Source organism: Channa argus, chromosome 9 (genome assembly GCF_033026475.1).
Source record: "Channa argus isolate prfri chromosome 9, Channa argus male v1.0, whole genome shotgun sequence".
NCBI lineage: Eukaryota > Metazoa > Chordata > Actinopteri > Anabantiformes > Channidae > Channa > Channa argus.
The window spans coordinates 2,576,248-2,604,227 of NC_090205.1; the positions used below are offsets into that span (position 1 = coordinate 2,576,248).

General features: G+C 41.5%; 2 protein-coding genes across 7 annotated transcripts; one reads left to right on the top strand and one right to left on the bottom strand.

Annotated features, from left to right (window-relative positions):
• LOC137132489 (GDP-Man:Man(3)GlcNAc(2)-PP-Dol alpha-1,2-mannosyltransferase-like) lies at positions 1 to 6,322 on the top strand. Its single transcript, XM_067515002.1, has 6 exons — positions 1 to 150; positions 296 to 517; positions 1,393 to 1,595; positions 1,695 to 1,863; positions 2,144 to 2,796; positions 5,409 to 6,322. Exons 1-6 carry the CDS (start codon positions 95 to 97, stop codon positions 5,690 to 5,692), a joined length of 1,587 nt encoding a protein of 528 aa, XP_067371103.1. The 5' UTR covers positions 1 to 94; the 3' UTR covers positions 5,693 to 6,322.
• On the bottom strand, positions 5,184 to 27,695 carry LOC137132488 (serine/threonine-protein kinase Nek5). 6 transcript variants are annotated; one of them, XM_067514996.1, is made up of 25 exons: positions 27,546 to 27,695; positions 25,776 to 25,906; positions 25,319 to 25,415; positions 25,133 to 25,230; positions 24,961 to 25,044; positions 23,785 to 23,855; positions 22,105 to 22,191; positions 20,636 to 20,690; positions 19,806 to 19,919; positions 18,166 to 18,252; positions 17,613 to 17,709; positions 14,298 to 14,419; positions 14,024 to 14,088; positions 13,745 to 13,921; positions 13,274 to 13,352; positions 12,041 to 12,148; positions 11,191 to 11,271; positions 10,784 to 10,879; positions 10,491 to 10,559; positions 10,169 to 10,267; positions 9,919 to 10,093; positions 8,083 to 8,193; positions 7,877 to 7,976; positions 7,227 to 7,523; positions 5,184 to 6,739 (listed from the first exon to the last, which is right to left on the bottom strand). In XM_067514996.1, exons 2-24 carry the CDS (start codon positions 25,899 to 25,901, stop codon positions 7,238 to 7,240), a joined length of 2,484 nt encoding a protein of 827 aa, XP_067371097.1. In that variant the 5' UTR covers positions 25,902 to 25,906; positions 27,546 to 27,695; the 3' UTR covers positions 5,184 to 6,739; positions 7,227 to 7,237. The 6 variants fall into 6 exon arrangements, with proteins under 6 accessions (XP_067371097.1, XP_067371098.1, XP_067371099.1 ...); XM_067514997.1 differs by lacking the exon at positions 18,166 to 18,252; XM_067514998.1 differs by lacking the exons at positions 10,784 to 10,879; positions 11,191 to 11,271.
• Positions 27,696 to 27,980: the final 285 nt, after the last annotated feature.

The following is a 27,980-nucleotide window of genomic DNA, read 5'->3' on the forward strand; positions in this document are numbered from 1 at the left end:
CATTTTACATAAATAATGTCATGTGCCGATGACGTGTGTGTAAACAAAGGTCAGCTGACTTGTCACTACTTCCGCTACTGAGGCAGTTGTGAAAATGGCAGGACACGACCACCAGCACCACCTGTCTCTGTGTTTCTGCGACTTTATGAGGTAAATGTGTCCCCACACCGAACTGATTTAGCTTTGAAGAAACGCGCTGTCCCACTCAAATAAAGTCCGGCCACTGGGTGAGCCGACAGGCAGCTAACAGCTAACTTTAGCCTGACTTGCAGCTAACAGTCCAATCCGTCCTCAGGTTGCTCTGGTCCCTGGTTGTTCCCTGCGCCTACCTCAGCCTGCTTCTGACCCTGGTCCTGCTGCTGCTGCTGCTGGGGCTCCGCATGTGGCTGCAGGGCCGCCGCAAGGCCCGCCGTGCTAAGGACGGAGGCCCCACGGTGGCTTTCTTCCACCCGTACTGCAACGCCGGAGGAGGCGGGGAGCGGGTGCTGTGGTGCTCGCTGCGGGCCCTCATGAACCGGTACAGAGGACTTAGCTGTGTGTCCATCCTGTGATAACAGTACACTAAAGTGTGTGGACGCCCCGTCGCCTTGTCCATATACTATAGCGTGCGTTTGATCAGGGTACAAATACTTTTTTACCAGTGAAAGTCCCGAATGACAACATCATCATCTGTTTACGTACCAAAAGTTAAAGCACCTTTTATTGAGAATAAAGTATTATTAGATGTTGATGTATTCATGTTACAGCAGGTTGAGGTGGAGCTGATTTCAAACACTTTATGTACTTTATGAGAGCTGCTTCATCCACAATAATGCATCAACGGTTGTTAGTTCATTAGATTCTTGTCTAAATTTTGCATCTGTAAATACAATAGCGAAGTAAAAAATACAATATTTAACTCTGAAATGTACTGGAGTAAAGTACTTCTTTTCCTTTCAGCTGTTCCCATTCAGGAGTAGCCACAGTGAATCATGTGTCTCCATCTAACTCTGTCCTCTGCATCCTCTTCTCTCACACCAACTAACTTCATATCCTCTCTCATTACATCCATAAATCTCCTCTTTGTTCTTCCTCTAGACCTCCTGCCTGGCAGCTCCAACCTCAGCATCCTTCTACTGATATATTCACAGTTTCTCCTCTGAACATGTCCAAACCACCTCAATCTGACCTCTCTGACTTTATGTCCAAAACATCTAACATGAACTGTTTGAAAAACAAAACATCAAAAAATTTTATCATAATCAGTTAACCTTTGAATTATTATCAGAATTAGTCAGTTCATATTTATGTTTTCAAAATGTCAAAAAATAGAACCATTTTGTTACATAGCGACAGAAGCAATAGAGTAAAATATACAGACTCACTAGAGTTTTATTTCTCTCCTCACCTCAGTTACCCTGGGGTCTTCTTTGTGGTTTACACGGGCGATCAGGGAGTGACTGGCGAGCAGATCCTGGAAGGAGCAAGGCAGCGTTTCAACATCACGCTGCCTCGACCAGTCGCCTTCATCTTCCTGCGCCACCGTGTGCTGGTGGAGGCCTCTTCGTACCCTCACTTCACTCTGCTGGGCCAGAGCGCCGGCTCTATGTTCCTTGGTTAGGCCGGGTCTTCAGACTCTTAAATTCATTTCCCTCCTGCTAAGACTTAAATAGTCTTTAATCTCATTAACGTGTGTGTGTGTGTGTGTGTTTTAGGCTGGGAGGCCCTGACGGCCTTCGTTCCTGATCTGTACGTGGACTCGATGGGCTATGCCTTTACTCTGCCAATCTTCCGCTACCTGGGAGGCTGTAAGGTGGCCAGCTACGTTCATTATCCCACTGTCAGCACTGACATGCTGTCTGTGGTCAGAGAGAGGAACCCCAGGTAACACCACACACACATAGCTGTAGAGGAAAACACTGTGGGCAGGAATGTGAGCGGCTCTCTTTTGTAGTCAGGGATCAGTAAAAATAGCTACAATAACTATTACTTCTTCTGATTGAACTATCCAGACATTGAAAGTAGGCACATCGCAACACATCTTACGGTCTTAGTCGTGGACAATCATGAGATTTGAGATAAAGGATTGCATATCACTGAAACTGGGTTTTAATGTAACCAGTTTATATGGATGTACACCATCCTTCCTACTTCTTTGTTCCAGGTTCAACAACGCTGACTTTATCTCCAGGAACCCACTGCTAAGTGCAGTGAAGGTGGTGTACTACTGCTGCTTTGCCCTGCTGTATGGCCTGGCTGGATCCTGCAGCGATGTCATAATGGTAAACTCCACATGGACGCTGGGACACATCCTGGCCCTGTGGCGCTGCCCCAGCCGCACCAGCATTGTCTACCCACCCTGCGATGTCAGGGCCTTCCTAGATGTCCCGCTGGAGGAGGAAGACGAGGAAGATGAGATGGAGGAGGGCTGGGAGGAGCTGGGGCAGGAGCTTGGGAGTGGAGAAGAAGTAGGTGGAGGTGGAAGGGGAGGGGACAGGAAGTGCCACTCCATTGTGTCGGTGGGTCAGTTCAGACCAGAGAAGGACCACCAGCTGCAGATTCGGGCGTTCAGCAAACTGTTGGACAGTAAAGGAGAGGGTCCTGGCGGACGAGAGATGCTGCGGCTTTTGCTGATTGGTGGATGCAGGAATCAGGAGGATGAGGAGAGGGTGCTGATGCTGCGGGGACTCTGTCAGGAGCTTGGGGTGTCGGACCGAGTCGACTTCAAGCTCAACGTTCCCTTTGAGGAACTGAAGAGAGAGCTGGTGACTGCTACCATTGGTCTGCACACCATGTGGAATGAACACTTTGGCATCGGTGAGAACAACATGTCACTTATTACACACGCATTATTGTACATATGTAGATACATTACATTCAAAGTTTTCTAAAAATTGGAAAGTTAACATGGATAAAACATATAAATTCAGTTAGAAAGTTTGTAAACTCGCTCTATTTCTGCAGAAATCTGACCTAAAATGTGATTAGTCCTAAAAACTTGATATAGGTAACTCAGTTAAACAAATGAGACAGAGAAAGGTTAAATCTGCATCTTTACTGTCATTGTCTGATGTTGACAACATAGGTTTGTACAAGTGTGTTTTGCCTCAGACTGTTCACCAAACTGATGTTGTGCACAAATACAATCAAGAATAAAATGGAGTTCGAAACCTGTAAAATACCTAACCAGCATATGGGAAATACAATCTGATGCTAATCCATTAAGAGATTAAAACTAAACTCAGAATTGTAAAACAAACAGGGAGCTGATGAAGGGGCCTCAGAACAGGGGTAATGTTTTCTCTGCATTAGATTTTAGTTGGATACTATGCAGGCGCCGTTCGAGCCACAGCTGTTGCAGTCGCTCTCCTTTTAATTGATTCTTCCCTTTTCATATTTTTAATGTAGTATTTTATTATAGTAAAGTATCCAGTTTGCCGTGTAAAGCTCAGCCTCTCTGATCATGTGGTTGGAGGGAGTTGTTATCTTTGTTTTTATCATCGCTGAACTTTTTCTGCTTCAAGCTGTGAGCAGGGCGTCTGGAGCTGGAGCCGCTCATTTGTTTACGGTTGGGAACAGCTGATCGGGCTGCAGCAGACCGGCACCGTGAATTTAAATTTCGTTCTGAATTTAAACATCCCGGACGAAATAAGAAGAAAAACAGCGGGAGGTCGCAGAGCTGGTAAAAAGCTGAAGGGTGGAAAAGTAAACAGGCGAGTGAGGGTGAGAAGATTACAGCCGCATCTCCCATCACTGGTTATGGTCAACGTGAGGTCTCTGGAGAACAAGGTGGACGAGTTGACTGCAGTGGTGAGGAAGGAAAATCTCTCTCTCTCGTGTAAACTAATGTGTTTCACAGAGACATGTCTGCAGGACAGTTTGTCCGACACATGCTTCAGTACAGTGCGGGTGGATCAGAGGACGACAGGTGGTGTCATACTGGTCATGTTGCTGTGAAAGAAAGAGTCTGTTGCCCGGACACTGAACTGTTGGCGGTGGGCCTCCGTCCTTACTATAGTTCCAGAGAGTTCTCACACCTCATGTTGATCGCTGTCTATATTCCTCCCTCTGCCTCCTCAGACGTTACATGTGACGTCAAACACTCGGTCGCAGCCAGACTTCAGACCTCAGATGACTTTAATCATGCAACTCTCTCCAAGACCCTTCCCACCTTCACACAGTATGAGGACTGTCATAACAGGGGGGAGAAGACACTGGACCTGATGTACTCAATGCTAAAGAGTCCTACAGCTGTTCTGCTGGAGAGGAGCTGGACCCCCTGCATGTTGTGGCTGAATCCCGAACAATCTCTCCCACCCACCCACACTTTCAGCCAGAGACTGATCACAGAACGCTACAGATCCTCTCTACCAGTGGCCATTAAACTGTTCAACTGTTCCTTTCTTTCTACTTTCATGTGGAGAGCAGCTGTAACAAGGCAACACAATTTTGAGTCTCATAACAAGTTAGTTCAAAAAAGCAGCAGCTGATCGTTGTCCCTGTTAAACTGTAGAAAATGGTTGGTCATTGTTAATCAATTTGTTGACACTGTACAAGCTTTGTGTCATCAGTGTGAGTATGGAAATCTATGTTGTGTTGTCTCGTGATGCTTAACTAATGACAGCATGATAAGATTAAAACGCATTGGCCAATAAAACGAAGCCCTGAAGAACTCTGCTGGTGACTTCATCAAAGGACACGACAAGTCTCTTCCTGTAAGAAAATACTTAAACCACAATCTTAGCAGGAAAGCTGTTGATGCTTACCAGGCTGGAAAGAGTTAAAAAGAATTTCTAAAGAGTTTATGCTCCACCCGCCGACTGTCCGCCAGATTGTGTACAAATGGAGAATGTTTAACACCACTGTTACCTTCCCCATTGATACAGATATGAATCCTGATGCGTACAAGCAAATTTGACAGGAAAATATCAAGGTTTCCACTTATGAACTGAGTCAAAGTCTTCACCTCAATCCTGCAGAAATGGTGTGAAAGGCTGTGAAGCAGGCAGGGCATGCGGGAAGCCAACCAGCACCGCTCAGCTGAAGCTGCTCCTCAAAGAGGAATGAGCTTCAACCATCCAGGCCGATGCTCAGAGCTGATAAGCAGTTACAGGAAGCGTTGGTGGAAGTTATTTCACACTGTTTAACCTCGGGGCATAAAGATCAAAACATTTTTCACCATATAAAAATAATAAGTGTATTCATCTTGTCTCATTTGTTTATTGGATTATGAATAATATTATTTTTGATGATAATTTGATCTATTGTACCGTCCTCCATGAACCACAGGGTCAGTGGTTCAACTCCTGGTTAAAGCCAATATGTCAATAGGTGGTTATTTTCAGTGCTGAGACATTTCCCCTTTAGTGTGTTTGCCTTTCACTGAAGTGTCTGCAGTAAATAGATCTACACCAACTGTCTCTCTGCAGGTGTGGTGGAGTGTATGGCTGCAGGAACCATTGTTCTCGCCCACAAGTCTGGGGGACCAAAGCTCGACATCGTGGTGCCGTACGAGGATGGGCAGACGGGTTTTCTGGCCGACAGCGAGGACAGCTACGCAGCCGCCATGGAGACCATCCTGGCTTTGTCTCCATCGGCCCGACTGGAGATCCGTCAAAATGCCCGGCGCTCCGTGGAACGATTCTCCGACCAGGAGTTTGAGACTTGTTTCCTCGCCGCCACGGAGCCTCTGATGAGTAATCTGGAGCGATGAAGATGACCACACGAGGTCTAGTGTCCAGCGGGAGCCAGTAATGGACTTTTTAAAATGAGGCTAATGGAGAGAGGATCATATCTATGTTCAAAATAATTTCCAGTGGCTTTAATTAAGTGTGATCTCCAAAATAAATATACAAAAACAAGTCAGTTGAGACAGACACAAACACTTCCTGTGACTCTGCAAGTGAGAATGAGAGTCGTCAGATCGAGCTGGAATCACAGAGATAAAGTAGATGAAGACACAGGTGGAGCTAAATAAATCTGTTTTCTTCTACGAATGATTCATGTGGACTTGACGCTAATATGACTTTTATTATTGTTCATGTTTCATGATCTTTATTAATGACTAAGTCCTAAGTAGATGTGAAGGACTTTGTTTTTGTATGTTGGGGGAATTAAATAAGGTTTTGTGTATCTCTTAAAATCATGTCTGTGTTAAGATGAAGCCAAATTTCTCTTATTTAAACATTGTCTTACTTCCTGCATTCCTGTTAGTGATGTGGTCCAGCCATGAAAATATAATATTTAAAATATTAAGAAAAGCTTTATTTTGACAGAGAGAGTTCTTACTATTTAAGTCTGTCCATGTAGAGTTTAAAGGTAATAAATGCAATCATCAAACTTCTTCATTTTCCTCTGTGTGCTGTTATAGCTAAACGTTGGTCTGAAGCTGTTGTTAAAAGATGATGATACATGATCACATTTCCGTTGAGTCATTTAGCAGATGGAGGAAGTCAAAGAGAAATCATCAAAACAAAGGAGTGTTTCCGTTTCATGAGATGTGAGTGCAAGAAAGGGCAGAAAGGAAGTTTTTTTTTTGAATAATAAATAAAGAGTTTGGTTTTCAACAGTTTTTTTTTTATATTGGGAGTGAGTTTGCTGAGTGTGCAGAGTTTGGTAGCTCGTTCCACCATCGTGGGATCACTTCTGTGTGGTGCTGGGACCACCAGACGGGAGGGATCGTAGACCTGAATGTGGGAGTTGAAGTAAGCAGGAGCTGTTTCGTTGACCACCCGATAGGCAAGACATACTCAGTAGTAAGCTGCAAGGAAAAGACCAAAAATTACCAATAATTGAGTCTAAGTACATTAGTCCAAACACAATTTAAAAAGCAACAATTGCTACAGACCAAACGTGGATAAATCTGCTAATGAAAATAGTTCCCAAAAACTATACCTCCACTAAATGAGTTTGATAAGTACAGGATAATAAGAAGACTTAAATACAAAGCCATATGTAAAACAATTCACATGATTAGAACATCCAAACAGTGCAAAAGGTTTCTATACTCAGCTATGTTGTTACAAGCTGCAACATTAATGAGATGAACATATAAATGCATCAATAATAGTCCAATAATATTTTAACTGATGCAAATTGAGACATTTTACATGCAGGAGGAACTAGTGGAACAAAGAGCTGACTGATCCTTTGTACAAAGATAAAGCCTCGAGCACAGTGATGCTAGCAGGACAGCTTGGTTTTACAGAGGCTGATTAAAGGTGCACTGTAGATTCAGGGTTACTTACAGAATAAAATGTTAAGGTTTGTGAGCATTCAGGGGGGTTGATGCTGACTTGTTGTCATCTGTCTGAGACTCGCCCGAACACTCACAACGATGCTCATTTTCTCCAGCGTCTCCTGCAGGTTTATCCTCCACCTGTGGTTGGATCTGTTGAGCGTCTGCAGCACTCAGTGCTCCTCGCTCTGTCCCATCATCCTGTGTGTTTTCTGTCTCGTCCGAGCTCCCATCCTCTTTGACCAACAGGTTCTTCATGGAGTCTGCCACTGCTTCCCTCAGCTCGTCCTCTGACTCCTCAAAGTTCCTGATGGGAGCAGATAAGTTAGAAACCATGTGCTTTGCTTCACTGTGTGTCAATGGAAAGTAGCCACCTTAACTTTTCTCCTGCACATGTTGATTATCTATTATTTTTGCATTTTGAAGTGGTTGGTTGGTGATCGTTTCCACACTTCTTTTTGACATTTTATAAACAAATAATTAGTTCATAAGGAAAATCAATACTGAAAAAATGGCTAGTGACATCCTTTGTTTTAAAGATCAGAAAATTCTCTCCAGAATAAAGATTAATTTACTGTAAAACCAAAATGGAGTCTTCAGCTAATGCTGGAACAATGACCTAAACAATGATTTGACTTAGACAGATGAGTGTTTACTTACGTGTCGTCATCGTCTGATCTCGGATCCAATCGCTCTTCATCCATCTCCACGTCAGAGTCTTCCTCTTCTTCTTCTTCCTTTTCTCTGTCCTGCTCTGACTCTGCATTGGAGAGAGAAGACATTTCAGTGTGAGATTGACTTGAGTGTCCTGCAATGTAGAGTTGACAAATTTGCCTGTGTGTGTGTGTGTGTGTGTGATCAATGACCTGCAGGCACCAAGTCCAGAGTTGATGATTTGAGCTCAGCCTGAGCGAGAGCGTTCATCAGGGTGTTGGGGGGGCCATCAACCCACTGTCTGCGACCTGCCACCTCCTCACCTAAAGGATACAAACATACTGCACTGTAAGAATACGGATTTCCTCAATATGAGCAATGTTTAAGTCCTTCAAGGTCCCCATTAGTCATTTAAAAGCTCAGAGTTTGAGAACATAAACCAACCAAAAGTTGTTTTATCAGTTAATGCTTGGTAATCTTGCCCATCAAGGAACCAGCATGGCTATCATAGTTAATATTTGTTACAAAAAAGTAAAACTAAATGATAGACAATGTATATGAATGTAATTTGTAAGATGTTAAATGTTTTGGGTTCCTTCAATAGTTGAAATTTTAAATGAGGAAGAAGATGAGAGCAGAGAACAGCGAACAGCAAAGAAAGCTTCAAAAAGATGAACCTGAAATGAGTCCACAGTAAAATGTGTTAATACAGACAGAGGCTTCTTCATTAACTACAACCCCAATGTGTAAAACATAAATAAAAGCAGAGTGCAATGATTTGCAAATCTCATCGACCCATATTTTATTCACTGTTGAACATAAACAACATATCAAATGCATTTCCTGGAAAATATGAGCTCATTGTGAATTTGATGGCAGAAAGACATCTAAAAAAAGTTGGCACAGAAGAAACAAAAGGCTGGATAAGTAACTGCTGCAAATCAAAAACTAATGAAGGAGCATTTGGCAACTAATTAGGTTGATAGGCAACATGTCAGTAACACGACTAAGTATAAAAGGAGCAATTCAGAGGTTGATCCTCTCAAATGTAAAGATGGACAGAGGTTCACCAAACTGTGACAAACTGTGAACAATTTCACAAAAATGTTCCTCAGTGTAAATTTAAAGACTTTGAAGATTCCAGCATCTCCAGTATATCATATCATCAAAAGAACACATTTCAATGTAAGTTAAAGTTGTATCATGCATAACGATATGTGAGCACGATCCAGAAATGCTGCCATGTTTTCTAGGCCAAAGCTCTTTTAAAATGGTCTGAGGCAAAATAGAAAACTGTTCCTATGGTCAGATTAATCAAAATTTGAAATGTTTTTTTTTTTTTAAACCATGGACACTGTGTCCTGTGGGACTAAAGAGAAGAGGAACCATCCAGCTTGTTATCAGCACAGTTTAAAAGCCTGGAGGTGCATTAGTGCCTATGGTGTGGGCAGCTTACACATCTGGAAACTACATAGAGGTTTTAGAGCAACACATGCTCTCATCGTGACGACGTCTCTTTCAGGGAAGACCCTGCATATTTCAGCAAGACAATGCTAAACCACATGCTGCATCCATCACAACAGCATGGCTTCACAGGAGAAGAGTCTGTGTGCTGAACTGGCCTGACAGCAGTCCAGATCTTTCACCAATAGAAATCATTTGGTGCATCATAAAACATACATTCTGGCAACAAAGGCCCAGAACTGTTCAGCAGCTAGAATCCTGTATCAGACAGGAATGGGACAACACTCCTCTGCTAAAACTCCAGCAACTGGTGTCCTCACTTCCCAGACAGAACGTTGTTAAACCAAGAGGGGATGTGACAGCATGGTAAGCATCAGCCCTAATGCAACTTTTTTGAGATGTGTTGCTGCCATCAAATTCAAAATGCGCTATTTTCCATGAAATGGTAAAATGTCTCAGTTTTAACATCTGATGTGTTGAGATTTGCATTCTGTTTTTATTTACATTTTACACATTGTCCCAACTTGTTTGGAATTGGGGTCATAGTTAACCTTTTTTTTGTTTGTTTCACAGGCGAACTCCACCTGTTTCAGCCTCAACCACGGTGTTGTAGACAGAGTTGACATCCATGTTGGCGAGCACATCCAGCAGTGTCTGAGGAGTCCTCTGGCTCCACCTTCTTCTCAACTCCGTCCAGTTCCTTAGCTTCAACTGCTCGCCTTGCTGGAAGCTCAGAGTCTGGTTCAGAGGGTCCATGTCCTGTTCGGGGGTCAGGGACATGGTAAGAGAAAGAACGAGGTGTGTGCTGTGAAAGAGATATTTGGTATCGCTCACCTTCTCCTCTTCCTCGTCGTTCCTTGTCTCCTCGTTCTCCTTCTCTGGATCTTCTTTCATCCCTTCTTCGTCTAACCGAATCTCAAACATGATTCCTCTCTGCACAAATGGTAAATACAAAATTGGGATTCTCTGACTCTTTTCCTGCAGTAACATTGTCAGATCTGAATTTCATAGTGCTAATTAACTTCAGTTAGTTAATTAATGCTAATTAATAACTATTCAAATGACATGACATTGGTCACTCGAATGGCGCTAGCAGACAAGATGTGTGAGTGTAAGACTGAACCTGGGACTGAGCCAGTATTTAGTCTAATCTAACCTTGTCTTTGTGTTTTCTCCTCTGATCTCTGTTCGCCTCTCTGATCTGCCTTAGAGCTGCTTCAACATCCTGTAGCCGCAAGAAGACACAGGAGGAAATCCTGTTACTGGGGTTTTTGTTTCTATGCAGAATAAGAACTGTTTCTCCAAACATGTCGGAGCATCCTGGGAGAGAAATGAGGCCCCTACACACTGATGGATTGGGCATTTTGTTCAGAGCCTGTGGGATGAGAATGAACTAAAAAAAAAAAAAAAATGTAACTATATAGGTGTGTTTGATTTGATTGTATTTACCTCGACACGTGGGGATTTCTGCTGCTCTTTACTGTCTGCAGAAGGTTCAGGGTCTTTGGGGTTTTCCACAATAAATGTTCCGGGTTGTGGCTGAGCCTGACAAAGAACAGACTGAAATATAATGCCATCTTCTTCTGTTGTAAGTTATTTTAACCAGCTGTGTATTCACACCTGACAAAGTAATATTAAAATAACTCCAAACACCAGCTTCCTCCACACATTCTGCTCTGACATCACGTTGTGCCGACTGAACACACCGACACAATTATTAAGCACATGTCTAGCTGAATGTTACAGCAGTCAGTCACACTGACCCCTGAATTTTGAAGCAAATGGAGTTGATGTGTGTTAATGGGATCACTTTGTTTTAAAACACTAGAGCTGGTAGAGACAGTTCGTGTCACTACCTCTACTTCGGCTCTCAGCCTCATCTGTCTCATCTCCTGCTGATACTGCTCTCTGATAAGATCCAGCTGACGCAGGTACTCCTACACACACACACACACACACACAGAAAATGGTCACTAAAGCAGCAGTTTTAGCATCAACAGGGTGTCAGACTTGAAAAATCTGCCCACTTTTGGTCGATTGTGGTCCTGACTCAGAGCTGGAACTGGAGCCCTACTGAACTGTTCTCATGCAAATTCACATTTAAAAACAACAAAACCTCCAAACTGGCATTAAAGTGCAACCGATAATAGTTCAGACTATGTGGTTTTTTGGAAACGGTGGCCTTCACAGCAACATTTTCCCAGCTCCTCCTGCCCTCAGTTTAGTTACTATACTTGTTCACTGTGTTGGTTTGATGGTTGGCTGATGTCAGTCTGGTCTGTGTCAGGACATGTCAGCTCACTGCAGTAGGTGGGGGTGAGGATACGCCTCTCTGATAAGGCACCATTCCTAAAGGGTTTATAGGCTCTGCCATTATAAATGTTAGTATGATGTTAATAAATACTTCAAAGTTTCTAACGTCATACTAAATGTTATTCATCCAGCCTGTAGCTAGTTACAGTTACAGGTCATCTCTCTAATTAATAAAAGAGCTAAGAAGTTGTGCTGGACGACGATTGTCCACAAATGGAAATTAAAGAGATGAACTTAACTGTCTCATTTCTATTTTTACATGTGTGAAGTACATAATACATGAGACGTGTGAGTGAGGAGAATCCAGAGATATTTAATGTAATAGCTACTGTTTTGCACTTCAGTATTTGAACCCTTCACAGTGAAAGCGGGCGTGTCTCCTGTGTGTCCTACCTGCCGTCCCTCCTGCCTCTTGCCCTGGGTTGTGTGTTCAGCTCTTCCTGCTTCCTGCTCCTGCCCTCCATTCTTCTTGTGGCGCTCAGCTGTGGACGGCCGCAGACCCTGATGGTGATGGAGAGGAAATATGGGTGGTTAGCAGCCAGGCTAATGTTGTGTGGTTCTTATCCGACATTTAACCCTGTGTTTACATGGGATCATGTTTAGAGGGTGTAACCCCCCTCTCACTCAGTGACAGCTAGGCCCCAACCCCCCATGACCCTGAACAGATTAAGTGGTTGCAGATAATGAATGGACGGATGCAAGAATCTCCAACCCACTTTATTTGTTGTATTATGCAGCTTTTTCCTCAATGTAACACAGAAAGTATATTATGGATGCATTAATGTTGCAGCTGGTATCATCCCTCCTGGTAAGGGTCACTCGGGGGCTGTAACCAATTCCAGTGGTCGAGGTGGGGCCAACACAGAGACACACACAGACAAACAACCATTCACGCTCACATTCACAACTATATATTAACTCGGGGAGAACTCGCAGCACTATCCACTCCACCACCCTGCAGCCCCACAGCTGGTAACAATTGATCTGACTTCATTTACTTTATATAGTAATAAATATATTTTTCTTTCTTTAATTAAGCAACTACTTCACTGTATATTTTTTACTTGAATTCTTTGGAATTCTTAGTAATCATCATTTTAGAATATTAGTTTAAAAGGTAACTGGTAACTGCACCTGTCAGGTAAATGTAGTGAAGTAAAATATAAAGTATAATAAAATACATATACTTAAGTTCTACTTTTTACGACTGTTACAACAACTAAAAAATGTGTTTAGTGTAGAGCTCAAACTATGACCCAGGTTAATTTAATTTTCACTTGGCCCGTGTTTGACACAGTTTCCAGTTGTGGTTCTGAACAGAACCACTGAGGGTTTCATGATTGAGTCATCTTCCTGCAGCCAACGCTGCATCAAAAAAAAAAACTCCACTGGTGCAACAAAACCAACCTTCAACAGCTAGTTTCAGGTTAGATTAGTGGGCTGCATCATAAAAAATGCTTATTCAGTCATTAGTCATTACTTATCCTCAACATGTTTGTTGTAAAAATTACTAAAATGATTAATCAGCTGTTTTTGCAGAAATAAGAAACTAAAGTGTGTGTGTGTGTGTGTGTGTGTGTGTGTGTGTGTGTGTGTGTGTGAGTCTGCTGCTGAGCTTCCTCCTACCAGCTGTTTCTCTGCCCTCAGCTTGTACTGGTTGGCCTCGTGTCTTCTCTGCAGGAATTCGTTACGAGCTGCAGCCACACTGACACACAAACACATAGAGAAATGTGAGGTTTCACCTTTTTCTTTTTGAAGGTTTTTTTCCCGTCTTGGGTAATTGTGAATCAAATGATTTATGGTGTTTTAGACTTGTTAGTCATCAACAAGGCTCATTTAATGCACTTGTGCTTTATCCTGCACACTGCAAACTCTCCTTAACCCCTAAGTTATTTACAGTCATACAGTCACCACATCACCAACACAAATTTCTCATGTCTATTTAAAGGCATCATCATTCCTAGACTGCACCGAACACTTTTTACATTTCTGACAATTTGTCACTAAATGGTTGAATTGGTGGAATCAAGAACATCATGCTTTAGTAAGAAAAATAACTGTTAGCTGCAGCTGTATATTCGCTGAGTGGTCACTCACAGCTGGTATGGCTCAAGAGCAGGAGCAGCGTGGTTGTCACATCGTCCCTTCTCTCTCTCCTGAGGAGGAGAAAGAGGAGGAGGGGGAGGAGGAGGGTCCTCCTTGTTCCTCCTCTGAAAGGCATCCAGTTGGACATGGTAGTGCTGGTAATGGCTGAGAGGCTGCTGTCCATAAAACCTGCATCCATAATAAACATAATCAGAACGTGACTTTCAGTAGTTTCTATCAGGATTTCATTTACCGATAACAAAGGGGGGAATTAACTTGTTTCTGTCTCACCTTTGGTTCTGTTTCCCAACAAATTCTCTGTCAGCAGCCGGTTGTCCTGCTCTGTGATGAAGAGGCTGCAATCATAAGTAAATGTACAGTATCTTTACGATAGAACAACTGCATATTGACAAACAGTAGATACTGTTGATGTAAACTACTTATAATTTACATATTCCTCAGCAGTCTCTGCAACAGCACTTATTTCTTTCACAATATAAAAATATTACCATTCAGATGGAATAAAAAATGGAATAAAAAAACACTAATAGAGGTTCATTATTACTTTGTAGTGAGCGGGGGTGTGGACTCTGAATGGGACTCTCCAGTCTGGTTTAGCAGGCAGTTTCTTTACAGCAGGCTCAGGTCTCTCTGCTCCTCTGGGCTTCTGCTTCTTCTCTGCATAAGCTGTTGAACAATATTAATTCCCTTTAAGTTTAACTCCCTACGTATCCTGGAATAAAACTTTCAATTGTGTCAACATCTTTCTTGCAGAGTGATGTGGACACTGTAGAGTCAAAGACTGTCTGTTTTTATTCAGTTACCTTCAACAGCTGCACTTACAAGCCTCATCATTACTTCTGCAATTAATCCTGAGTAATTTATTCTAGGGAGACATTATCAATTATCATGATTCTATGATCCACAAAGTTAGAAGGATGTTCTTACTGAAAAGAAAGCCAAGACAACTTTATTCATAAAGCACTTTATAAAAAGACTGAGAAAAGTTTTTAACAATTCATTTACAATGCCAAAAATAAATATAAATATAAAAGTATAAAAGAATTAAGGAATAAAATACAATAAAAATAGTACAATCAAAAACTCATATTGGCTCTAAAGCCAGGGAGAAAAAGTGAGTTTTCAGCTTTGATTTAAAACTAGACAGTGAAGATGCCTGTCTAACTTGCAAAGCCAGTGCATTCCACAAATTGGGGCCTGCAACAGCAAATGCCCTGTCACCCCTGAGCTTCCGCCTTGTCTTCGGCACGTCCAGGAGCAGCTGGTCAGCTGACCTGAATGACCGGCAGGGGGAGTGGACATATAGCAGCGAGGTGGGGCGGGGCAAGACCATTTAAGGACTTAATAACAAATAAAATAATTTTAAGATGCCCTCTTACGATGGACAGGCAGCCAGTGCAAAGTGCTCGCTCTTCCGTGTTCAAACGTTTGGCGGCATTTTGTACCATCTGGAGATGGATGAGTGAGAGACACCTAAATTACAGAATTACAGTAATCCAGCCCAGCCCAAAAGCATGGATTACTGTCCAAATTACTTATCCAAATTTGTGGCAGTAGGGTTAACAAATTGTGTCAAAGGGCCCAGGTCTAGAATGAATGACGCAGGTCTACAAAGAAGGACTCAGGTCTACAAAGAAGGACTCAGGTCTACGAAGAAGGACCCATTGCTGGTGCTTGGACCTTGGGTTCATATTATCTTGTTGCGTGGACCTAACCCTACTCCGGAGCAGTGCCACGGATACCTACCTATTGCTGTGAGCCACTGTGTCAAAGGCAGCAGTAGCACCAGCAGTAGGCCCAGTAGCACCAAAACGACAGTCCCCAGCATCTGTACCTAGGAGGATGTCAGTAAAAACCCTCAACAGTGCCAAAGAGGTTTCAATCCAGACCGGAAAACCTCAAGCGTGCTGTTTTCCTCACTGATGTATTATTGTGGATGAAGCAGCTGTCAGTACATATAGTGGTTAAATCAGCTCCACAATACCTGCTGCCGTTTCTGTTTCACATCCAGTCTCTAGATTCAAGATCCAAACTTTATTGATCCCACAGGAAAATTGTGTTGCCTTGTTACAGCTGCTCTCCACGTGAAAAGAAAGGAAAAACTTCCACCAAACCAAGACAATAAACAAGTACAAACTATGATCAATAAGTAAGAACAAACCCAGCCAGAGGAGTAAACATAAATGAAATAAAATCAATAGTATTTGACCATTCAGTCCCCCGCCACAGACTCATAAAACTTCTGCAGCATGGTGCTGCAGAAGTTGAAGGAGCTTAGTCTACTTAAAAAATCCACCTGCTCTGTGTTGTCCTGTATAATGATGCTGCATGAACTGACCAGTGAAGTTTATTATCCAGGTGGACACCCAGGTATTTTCCCCCACTGATGGTTACTCCATGATATCTCCAACCTGGATGGTCGTCAGAGCTATACAGGGTGAAGACACTGACCTCCGTGCTTAAGTTTTTATTCAATACCAAAACAAACCAAGTTTTGACTAGATATTTACGTTTATGTCAGCAACAGCATCAAGTTCAGTAGTGTTTGAATTATACTGTTTGGTCAAGTACTTGTTTTGTACTGTACATTTTAGAGCTTGTGCTCAGTACATTAGTTTGACGTAATAATCCATTGAGTATGTACTTAGGCAAATGTGTGCACCTTTTGTGTTTGGGTACTTCTATGTGTAACTTTATTAAATAATCACATTTTACAAGTGACCCATAGGTGGCAGGACTTCCCTGTTTAGTCTGCTCTTCCTTTTCTTGTTTTTCTGTATAAAATAGTTGATCCAAGTTTGTATAAAACAATAAATTCAGGGTAGAATCCTAAAATCGGCAGTAAGAGCTGCCAGACCAGGGATAAAAGGTGAGACAAATACGTTAGTCAGAGCAGCAGGTAAAGCCGCACACTCCCTCAGTGATTAAAGTAACATTGTGTTCCTATGTAACCAGGGCTTGACGCAATCACAGTCGACCCAATGAAAATTCACTCCTGAGGAGATGAAGCGATATGACCGAGCACGCAGGTGTTGAAGGACGGCAGATGGATCAGAGCCAGCAGCAACAAAGTGAGATCCATCTGAATGAAGTGTCAGTAACAGACCACTGGGTGGCACCAGAATCCACATTCAACAGGTGATGAAGTGAAACTGTTAAAAGCACGTTCTGGTGCTGATGCACTTTGTTGTGCATTGTTGACGGGTGTGTAAATGGGGGTGTGAACGTTTTGCTGTGGCAACCGGTGGCACAGGAAACACTGCGCAGTCCCAGTGAAAGTCATCAGAACATCCTGCAGTTTGTCGAGAAAGTGAGAAGCAATGTTCCAAAGCAGCCCTTAAAACATTTGTGAAGCTTTGTAAACAGACCCCAGACCTGAACATCAGTGGGAGGATCTTCCACATGTTGTGAAGTGCTCAGAAAGACTCTTAACAGCTGCCAAAGGGAGGCAAGATGCCAAGTACTGACTTTAAGTTAACAATGTTACTATTCAAATCTGAGCAAATGGCCCTTTACATGTTTCTATTCTCCTGGATTAGCACCATCAAAAGGCGCTGATCATTCACAGACTTATCCTGCAGCACAACAACCAGCCCAATGACCCAGCTAGTCTTCACAGTCTTGCAGGCCTATGTTCACAGGCAAGAACAATGAAGGCTGCAGCAGATGGTCTGGCTCCCACAGAGTCACACTCTGACACAGGCTAAATCCACAGAACACCATCCTGTACCTGCTGAGTACCTGCAGAACGTGAGCACTATGAGAAAAGGCTGCTCACAGCCACTGCTCATAACATATCTCTGAAATGATGGATTTTCATTTCTAAAACCTTTACACACAACTGTTGATGCTGTGTTACCTGGTGTGTTGAGTGCTCCTGCTCTAGTTTTAGCAACTTGTGACACAGTCGCTCTGCTTCGATGCAGCACAGTGTGGCTAAACTCCTCCTGCATCACCTGCACACACACACACACACACACACACTTCTGATGACCTCTATTGATTGAACTAAATAAAGATTTCGATTGCTACAAAATAAATACGTACTTTGAAATGCAATAACTGTTGAATACTGTACACTGATCTTTAGTCACTTGGTCCCTTCTTCCGCTCACATTTACAGCCATGCAGTTGAGAATATTAGAAACATCTTTCACAATTCAGTGTATTATTTGGAGCCGTCCATGTTTTATTTAATTATTTAATTTATTTTTTATTTTATTTAATGGAAGGACAGTCTGCATCAACTGCGCGCTCACAAATCACCTGTTTAGTCTGAATATTATCTGTTTGACTAAACCTTTCTTTCTGGCACAAGACACACAGTAGACCTACAAAGAAGTTGACTGTAGTTCTCTGGTAGATCTCCAGTTAAACCTTTCCCTTCAGTGACTGTCAACAAGATTCATTACCTGTGGATCCAGGTGTTTGCTGATGTGCTTTTCCAAGAAGGGACGTCTGAGTACAGAGGTGACCGATGGACGGTCCCGTGGGTTTACCTTACAAAGGTGCATCATGAAAGTGAGAATGACAAATGATCATCACCTAACTTTAAAGATTATTTGATGATCCCAGAAATACCCAGTAACACTGTTATACAGATTTTTATTTCCTCAGCTTCGATGATTGCGAAAGACTAATGGTCAGACGTTTGAGAGACATTAACATTAAACAGTGCAGCTAGGCCACTGACAAATCAAGAAAAGAGATCTTATTCATATTACTCCACAAAAAGCGTTTCTACATTTCCCACCAGTTTATTCCATAACTGATTATAACACTTTACTGAAAGCCTTAGAAAGACCTTCATGGCCTCAGGGTCAGGACTAAAGGTGACCTGAAACAACTACAAGTTAACAAAATCTGTTTCGTCTTTCAAATCACTTCTAAAAATGTATTTGTTTCATGGGTTCATATTATAATTATGTTATGCATGTGTGTATTCATGTGTTTATGAGGTGACTTTTCTTTACTACATTGTAATGGCTGACTTTGACATGTACATTATAAAAAAGTATTTTACAATGTAAGTATTTTTGCAGTCCAACAACATCTCTATCTGTGTCACTTCCCTACGTGATAGAACTCTACAAATAAAATGTAACAAATAAATAAAAACTGTAACCAACAACCCATGTAGTAATAAATATAACTTCTTTAAATGAAGCACAGAGAATTGTCAGATCTATTGTGTAGTCTGAAGGTGTGGTCCATTATATACTCTTCACATTATTTGTTTCAGTTCCAACTTTAGTATTTTGTCTTTTAACTGTTTCTGCAGCAGACGTGTTAATATATTGCATTGTGAAACCTGACATCTGCTGCTTGTGCTCGTGTTGCATCTCGATTTCATCATTAACTTAGTCAATCGACTTACAAATAATGTTAATAATAAACTGACTGACTACACTGACAAGTTATTAGTACAAAACAAACTAAAATAGCTGCCACCCTGAAAACACAGGATGTTTTTGTATGCTGAAAGTGTGATCTGATAACTGTCATGTCAGACCACGTGACCACAACATAAGTATGTTCTTAATTTTGAGCACTGAGAAAACATTTCAGAGGTTGTCTGGCAATCGTTGTGCTTCAGCATTAAGACAATGGAAACTTCCTGATGTGGACATCAGGCTAATATCCTGAACATCTGTTTAAGCCCTTTTCCCTTTTTAAAAATGCTTCTGTTGTAAGTTTGAATTTAACTGAACCTATTAATGGAAAGTCAGCAGACCATAACAAGCTGCAGCGGTTTCTTGTTTTCGTGCTGGTCTTATTATGCGGCCTTTGGATTCCCAAAGTTGAACTAAAAACAGACAGTCTCACACATCTAAGGAGGTTGACATGAAAGGTCCAGGAGCAGAAACATCAGTAAATGGTGCAGAAACTTGGGGAAACTGTTTTATTTGAAATCGTAATCTTTGAAGTATCATGTAACTTTTTCTGTCAGACTAATGTAATGGTACAATACAAAAAGTACAAAATTACCAACAGAGTTGTGGTGGTGTTAACACAGGAAGTAAAAACAGAAAGAAATCAGAAGAGTCTTTACCTTGAAGAGTTGAGTGACCAGCAGGCGAAGGTCGTATGAGTAGTGTTTGGGTACCGGGTTGTAGCGCCCCATGCAGATTTTAACAACCAACTGTCGCAGACTGCTGCCCTCAAACTGCGGGTGAAGAAAGGTTCACTCAACACACACACGGTGGACTGACATAAAATGTATTAACCGGAGCCTTGTTGTAATCGTGTTGTCATTATTTAAGCAAAAAGGCGGAACATGCTCTATTCCTGCTTGTAATTTTCTTTTTTACAGTAAACTTCATTTCTTTGACTTAAAGAAAGTCATAGTCTCTTATCTTCCAGTTTATTAGGTACGACAGCTAAAACAAAAGTCCCTCAACAAATCCTTGGTTGTGAGGTGGAAATGCTATAGTGTTATTTAGTCTATGGGAAATAGATAAAATGGACAAAAACCCCAGTGCTGTTGAAGTATACTGTCCAGATTAAAGGCCATATTCCTCAGAGAAGAATCCCAGTGAAAACAGTGCAGGTAGAATCTTGGCTTAATATCACAATTAACCTTTTCTCTCTGTTAAAGCTGTGTTTATAACAGAGAAAGAGAAGTAACAAAGGAAAATTATAAAAGTGAGAATTCTATTAATAATGGAAACTACACAACTGAGAATTTAGATTTTCCCTGATTTTGACAAGATTTTTAGACGTAAGTTATATAGTTGGTGTAATAATTTACATCATCAAACCAGTGATTTGCTTCCATAACTCTCCCGTTCTTGTGTAACTATAAAAAAAGGATTGTGTAGCACTAAATTAGCATTAGTGTTTCTCAGCATGCGTGTGTGTGCTGGGTGTGGTGCAACATACTGGGTGTCTCAGGGTGCAGAGTTCATACAGGACACAGCCCAGAGACCAGATGTCCCTGCAAACAGGCCAAACACACAGACATGTGCTTATATAGAGGATGTTACATACATCTGACGATAATTTAACCATAAGTTCCTGACCTTGTCGTCCCACAGTAAATGTCTGTCCAGCTCAGTAGCAACAGATTCAGGGAGTGTATCTATGGTGTCACCACACAACAGCACGTTTAATACATGTTGTGTAACTTGGCACATTTCTTGTTGGAACAGGATGCCAGGGCAGGGCCTAACATCTCCCCTGTGCCCCTGAGCTAAAGTCATAAACACCAAGAACAAAGATGTAATGTTAAAAGCCAGAGCAGTGCAGTGATCAATCAGAGCTGCAGCTACCAAGAGGGAAAGTCTAGTAAACAATTTTTTCATATAGCTACTCTGGCATTTACTTTTCTGCCCAGGACCAACTATGTGTGCATGCTACTGTACTTCTATCTCTGTGAGGACTTTCAGAAACATGTTGGTCTCATCATGACAGAACTGTTTATATATTTAGACTTGGTTTTAGGGTTAAGTTCAGAAGTAGATTTAGATTAGGCCAGATAAGGTTAGGGTTGGCGGGAATTGGTCACATGTTTGGTTAACAAGTGTCTCACAAATAGTGAACCCTGAGCGAGTCTGTGAGAATGTGGGAAAGAGGAAGCTGCTCTGACCTCAGACTGCGGAAGAGAACAGAGCTATGATCTGTCCAGAGAATGATAACCATTGTGAAATGTTTGCATGTGGAGGTTTGGAGCACAGCTGAGTTTCCTCTTCGACAAGCATGCTCTGTGTGTTTGTACATGTCGAAATGAAAACCCCTCTGAGAGAATTTGTTGCATGAGCAGATGATGACAGTATAATAACAGAACCATGGTGTATTATCACGCCCTAACACTGGGGACATCTGCAGACTCTGTCACTGGGTTAGGGTCCTGAGGTGACCTAGGAAAGGCGCCTGAGCAATGTCCCCACATGCTGAACCAGTACAGTGCACATGTAGGTGTAAAGATAGTTCTAGAACACATTTAAAGATTTTGGAGGATGTGTGATTTATAAAGACGAAGCCATTGATTTAACTTTGTGTTTATGTGCTTTAAAGTAACATGCAATTGTGAGTGTTACTTCCAGAGCCAAGGAGCTTTCTTACAGGTTACATTGATAAAATCCGACTAGCACCATCACTCTGTGATGTTTCCCCACTGTGTGGATCGGTTTTAGATTTCAAAGCTTGGGAGTCAGATTCCAGTCATACAAACACAGCTGTATAAATATTTCAGCATAACTTGTGCTGATATACAGGCTCTTTTTTAATGTGTCGTTGGCAGAAAGCTGACTGGTAAGACTTTTTGTCCACTACACAGGATCATATTGCATTCAAGAATTCAGGCTAAATGATCCGGTTTAGTTTGAGAGCAGAGGGTTGACTGCACATACGTCTTATTGTTGTACGGTCGACTCTCACAGATCTCTGGGGAGAGGTAGTACGGTGTCCCGACACAGGTCCGGGCCAGCTCCATGGTGCTGCACAAACACAGGCCAAAAAGACAACCTACTTAGTTCAGGGGTCAACGTAATGCTTCTCTTGATGGTGTTGACATAGTCGCTCCCTCCCTCTGATGTTATTATGGTCATCTGGAAGTTTTACAAAATGCAATTTTTAGCTTGACAAACATTTGTTAGAGACAGAGCTGCTGTGGAGGCAGGAAAGTTCCTTCCGCAAACTGCTGCCAAAAACTTGGAGAAACACTATTGTTCAAAATACCACAGTATGCTATTTTGTAAAAGAAGCTGGAGACATTCCATGTTATTGTCACTGCCCCCCCCCCCCAAAAAAAAAACACGTTAGTTTATCTCTAAGCCCCTACTGTGGATGTAAGTGTTCCTGTTTTTAATAAAAAATGAAAAAGCTGACTAACTTGAGCTGCACACACGCATATTCAGGTTTTGCTTTGCTTCTTGTTCAAGGACATATACTGTGGTTCGTGTAAGTGACAGAGGACAAAGTGATTAAGTTAACATGAGTCTTCAGCTTTCAGTTGTCTTCCAAGGTGTGTTTCCCTGTTGAGCTGCAGTGGATTAGCAAAAAAAATGAAGTTGGTTTCACATGTAATATCCACTTATTCTAATTATTCGAATGGCTGATATAACTTTTAAAATGCATGTTTGTTCCTTTAGAGATACACTATTAGACAGAAGTCAGGAGCAGACTCAAACCCAGGAGGCTGCAGTTATGTGACCAATTTAGCTATTGGGGTGCTCTGAAAAATGGAAATAAATATTTGCATAGAACAAGTACACACAGTAGGATTTGCATTGGGAGGTGACTGTTTAATACACAGACTTAACAGGAGGACAAAGCAAGAACAACTCCTTTCAATATTTATAAGGACACCGGACATGTTTTCAGACATACTTGTGAAGGAGGAAATGTTGAATTTGTTGGGGACTATTTTCAGTGGCGGATTAATCCACAGAGCAACAGTGTGGCTAGCTGGTGTGTTTTCAGCATTCTGCCACACCGAACAGTAATGAAATATCAGGCTTTCTCAGTTAGTAGGTGAGAATAACTGTTGGCTGCAGTAAAAAGAAAAGAGAAGAAAATCATTCAAGATCTCATGCAGATGTAAACATGATCACTCTGAAAAGCTCAGACAAAATTCAAATGAAACGTGGAAAAAGTGGAAAATGGGGACAACAGTATGATTTCTATGTTAAAGAATGTTTTATCATCACATATCACTCAAATTCCTTTCTTTCTTCCAGTCAGGTAAATCTTAAATTCTTCCTTCACCTCCAATGTAGTCAATAAAATCTTATCTTATTTTTGTTATTATATCTAGTGTAAAAAAAAATAAAAAATACCAACATGCATGGTGTGTTATTTACACACATATTTTATTTGTTATTCTGTTACAAGCTCAGCTTTGCTTGCAGTGTATGAAAGGACGACAGGTATTTCCACAGCTCGTGTTTGGATGTCCTCGATGACAGTTTGTGGAATGATAATGAGTTGTTTGGAGCTCCTCCATGTGTTACAGAGCGCTCAGTGATAAAACAGCTGCACTGTGTGTGTGTGTGTGTGTGTGTGTGTGTGTGAAGATGAAACTGACTTACTTATTCAACATTCTTGCGATTCCAAAGTCCCCGAGCTTTGCTTTCAACCCTCCGCTGCTTAGGAAAACATTCTAGAGCAGAGGGAGAACATGAATGCAAGCATGTCTGTGTTTAAGCAGAAAACAGTGACTGGGCATGTATGATGTGTTCTTCATGTGGGTAAACAGATATGACTGATGACAGACAGTGATGGCTGCGAACACAGACACAGTCTGAGATCAGCTGTGAGGAGATATTCTGGGAGCTGGCACACAGTGAGCTCTTTGTTCACAACAAAGCTGAGCTACGGACATTTCAGCCATACAACACCCCTCAACCCTGTAACAATAATACCCGTTAATTAAAACACTTAACATGTTCAACTAGGACAGCATGACCCGTTTGATCGGATAAAACAAGTCAAAATTACAGTGTAAAATCTCCAGACCTGTATACAGAAAACAGACAAACAGTACTTCTGTAAAGCCTTCTTGGTGTAACCAAGTTCTTAAAGAACAGTTGGAAATACTCATCCACTACATGGCCATGTTTACATTCTACAGATTCTACAGTTATCCTGTTGCTAACTTGGTGTGAGGACCTTTAACCACCTTCAGCTCTGAAAGGTAAGGTGACATGATAGTGATGTGTTCCTCGGGGACAGTCCGAGTCAGGCTGCATGAAATGCTGCTGAGATTCTGGTTTAGATTACGTTATATTGTGTCAGGATGTAGACCAGAATCCACCTGTGCAGTATGTCACTTGTCATGGTCCAGTTAATTAGTTTATTCACTTGTTTAGTTGACAGGGATTAATACCGAAAAACCCTGTTACAGATGTTTCTGTACAAGTAGGGCTTCAAAATCAATGTAAAATCACAACAACTCAGCTATTTAGGTTCTTCAGCCTGAGCTGGGCTCAGCGCTGAAAGTGGAAACATTAAACATTTCAACAAGTTTTCAGATAAATAGCAGTTTAAACGCATCACTTTTCTCACTATTTCTTATCATTTCCCAGAGTAAACTGTTGAAAACAACCATTTATTACAATAACTGACACTGTAGTTGCATTGATGAACTGAGGGCAGGTGAATCTACTGATCCCACTGTGGTCCAGAGGTAACCAGATGCTATAGTTTACAGAGATTTCTGAGTGTGATTAAAGTGGATATGTGCAGCAGTGACGCAGGTGTGATACCTGAGCTTTGATGTCCCTGTGGAGAATCTTCCTGTCGTGAATGTGTTTGAGGCCCAAGCAGATCTGAACGAACCAGCCCACAATCTGAGGGAACACACTGCTCAGTCCTACTCAGCAGGTTGTTATATTTATTCAGGTTTAGGAATAAGTGTGTGTGTGTGTGTGTATATACCTGTTCCTCGCTAAAGAGGACTCCTCTCTGCATGTTGATCTTCTTCATCATGTCTCCTCCGTCACAGTACTCCATCACTATGTACAGGCTGCCCTGCTCTGAACACACACATCCATTAAACAGTAAAGACTCTGACAGTGATGATGAAAATACAGGATCACACATTCTCTACAGAGGCACACACACCTTCAAATGACGTGATGAAGGCCACGATGTTCGGATGTTTCATCTTCGACAGCAGTATCACCTCTTTCTTGGAAGCCTCTTTTTCCCTCGTTGACATCTGAGCAGGGAAAACTTTATTATGAATTAATCCAATGTGCAAAGTCCCTGTGAAAATTAACCTATAATTGTCTCAGAAGCTACTGAGAGAAAACACAGAGAGATCACTGCACACACAGTATGTAGGTGTTTCTTAATTCTTATTTATTTCCAAGAAATCTCCTGAGTAGTTCCCTGGAGTAAAGCACCGAACTTGGTCTCTATTTTTCTTGTAATTGCAACCAGCTAGTTTCTTCTTTCTAAGAAACTACTAGGAAGTAAGAGGTGTCTAATATACTCTGTGTTACAAAACAGAAGTTCAGCTTGATGTCTTAAAGCATAGGTGGCACATGTTGGAGAGAAACAGTTCACTGCTACCTACCTTTCTGAAGCTGATCTGTTTGACCACACACTGTCTGTCTCCTCCACCTCCACCTTTGTCTCTGACCAGAAAGGCTTTCCCAAACGCACCCTCTCCAATCTGACGGATGACCTCATAGCCGTTCATAATACCTGAGGACCCACAACCAAAAACAGAGTAACATTCATACACAGAATATCAGCAGGCAAGTTACATATATAATATGTTGAAAAAAACCTTAACATATTTTTTATGATCAAGACTTTCATTAGGGACTATTGTGCTAATTATGTTCTTGACTGATTAGAACAGAGGAAAAAAACTCTTCTTTTTCTTCCGTCTGAAACTCCCATTGGAGTCAATTATAACAGAGGAACAGAAATTCTCTCCAAATTCTGAATGTTTTAAAATTACTGCCCTGCCTTCATTTTGTTTAGTATCTTCAAATAAAGTACATCTCACTGTTGTGCGAAGCCTTCTGCCACTCACTTTTTAAATTTTGTTAATAGGATTAATACTTTTGCACATTTTGCGAGGCAGAGTCTGAGCAGTTCACTGCCTGTCTTCAGCAAATGTGAGGGATTCAGCAGGTTCAAAGCCGCCGTTGCCATGGAAACAAATACAGCTGAATCAGCTCATGTGATCAGCCTCTGTGTCCTTTAACAGATTTTCAGACACAGACAGAAAAAAATTTTCAAAAATTTTGTTGTTTTGATTTTTAGCATTTAAATAGAAAAAACACTGTGGTGAACTCTACCTATTTAATACTTCTCTTTAAATGTCTTCTTCTTTACTTTCAACTTTTAATGTCAACTTCAACTTCTTCCTTTGTTTCTTTCAATGCTGTAGCCATTTCTTTGTTTTCTATGTTTCCTTCTTTTTGTCATCCTGTTTCTTTCTTCTTCTTTTGTCCACCTGTTATTGTCTTCTTGCGTTTGCAGCTTTGTACGTGCAAACTGGACAACTCTTGGCAGCATCTGACAAATCGCCGGATCTCCTGCATCTTGACAACTCTCCCACGTAATTTCCTTGGAAATTCCCTTTTCTAGTTTTTCTCAGGTGTTTGACTTAAACTTTGCACTCAGCTATTACATTTCTACAGTTTTCAGGATTTCTTGTGACTTCTTTCTTTCTTCTTTCGTACCTTATTTGGTGCCTAACCAGTTTGGCTAACTTTCAGCTAGAAACACTGTTCACACTTCAAAACGTTCAGCTTATAACGGACATTATTAATTGTATACAGCTTTTTGATATATTTTATACTTTTTAAATCAACCTTTTAAACTATGACGTCATTGATGACACGTTTAATGACAATCGTCTTAAGACTTTTGTTTGCACGAGAAGCTCAAGAGAAAACTTCTATCTCACGTGACTTTGTTCAGTAACGTCGCTAAATATCAGAAATTAACTAGAGCTGGAAATGAAATGCAGGGATGTTAAACTTGGAAAGTATTAATCTACCAAGTGGCACATTTAGACATAAAGTACTGTTACTTCAGCACTAAGTAGAAAACGTCAGGCCTAACATTACTTGAGTACCAAGATTACTTTCTAACACCGAGGTTAATAAAAAATAAAAAATAGAGGTTTTGTATTCAAGGAGGATTTGTATTCAACTTTAACCGTGTCTGTGTTGGTCTGAAGCGTCCCGGAGAAAGAGACCCGTTACCATGGAGACGGCAACACGGGCGCTAGCGTCCATGCTAATATGGCAACATGCAAACGTCGGTTCACAGTCAATAAGAAAATGCTTTTCTTTTTTTAAGCGGGATAGCAGCTTAAACGTACCTTATACAAAGTTTCCCTGTTCCCAAAGTCAAAGAGTGAAACAAGGCGGCGGTAAAAAAACAAAACAAAACAAGGACGTTAAAGTATCTGAGTGTTGTCCGATAAAACTGTCTAAACTACGGCGAGCCAAAGGCGAACGCGCGGGGCATGATGGGAGTTGGATTTTCAACGGCCTGACTTCGCTAACACAAGGTTCCAATCTATTTCTGATAACAAGACACTGTTGTGTTTCTATTGTAGCCTAATCCTGGTGGAAATTACGTTTATTCAAATACTGTGCACTAGTAATAAAATCTACAATCAGAAACTATGGTTATCTCAGAATATGATGTGTTATTTTGCATTTAAAGGCACCGCAGCCCCCCAGCATCAGAGCAGGGGGGACACCAGTAAAGTGGGACTAGACTGTGATACCATCTTAGCTGTGAGGTCTGA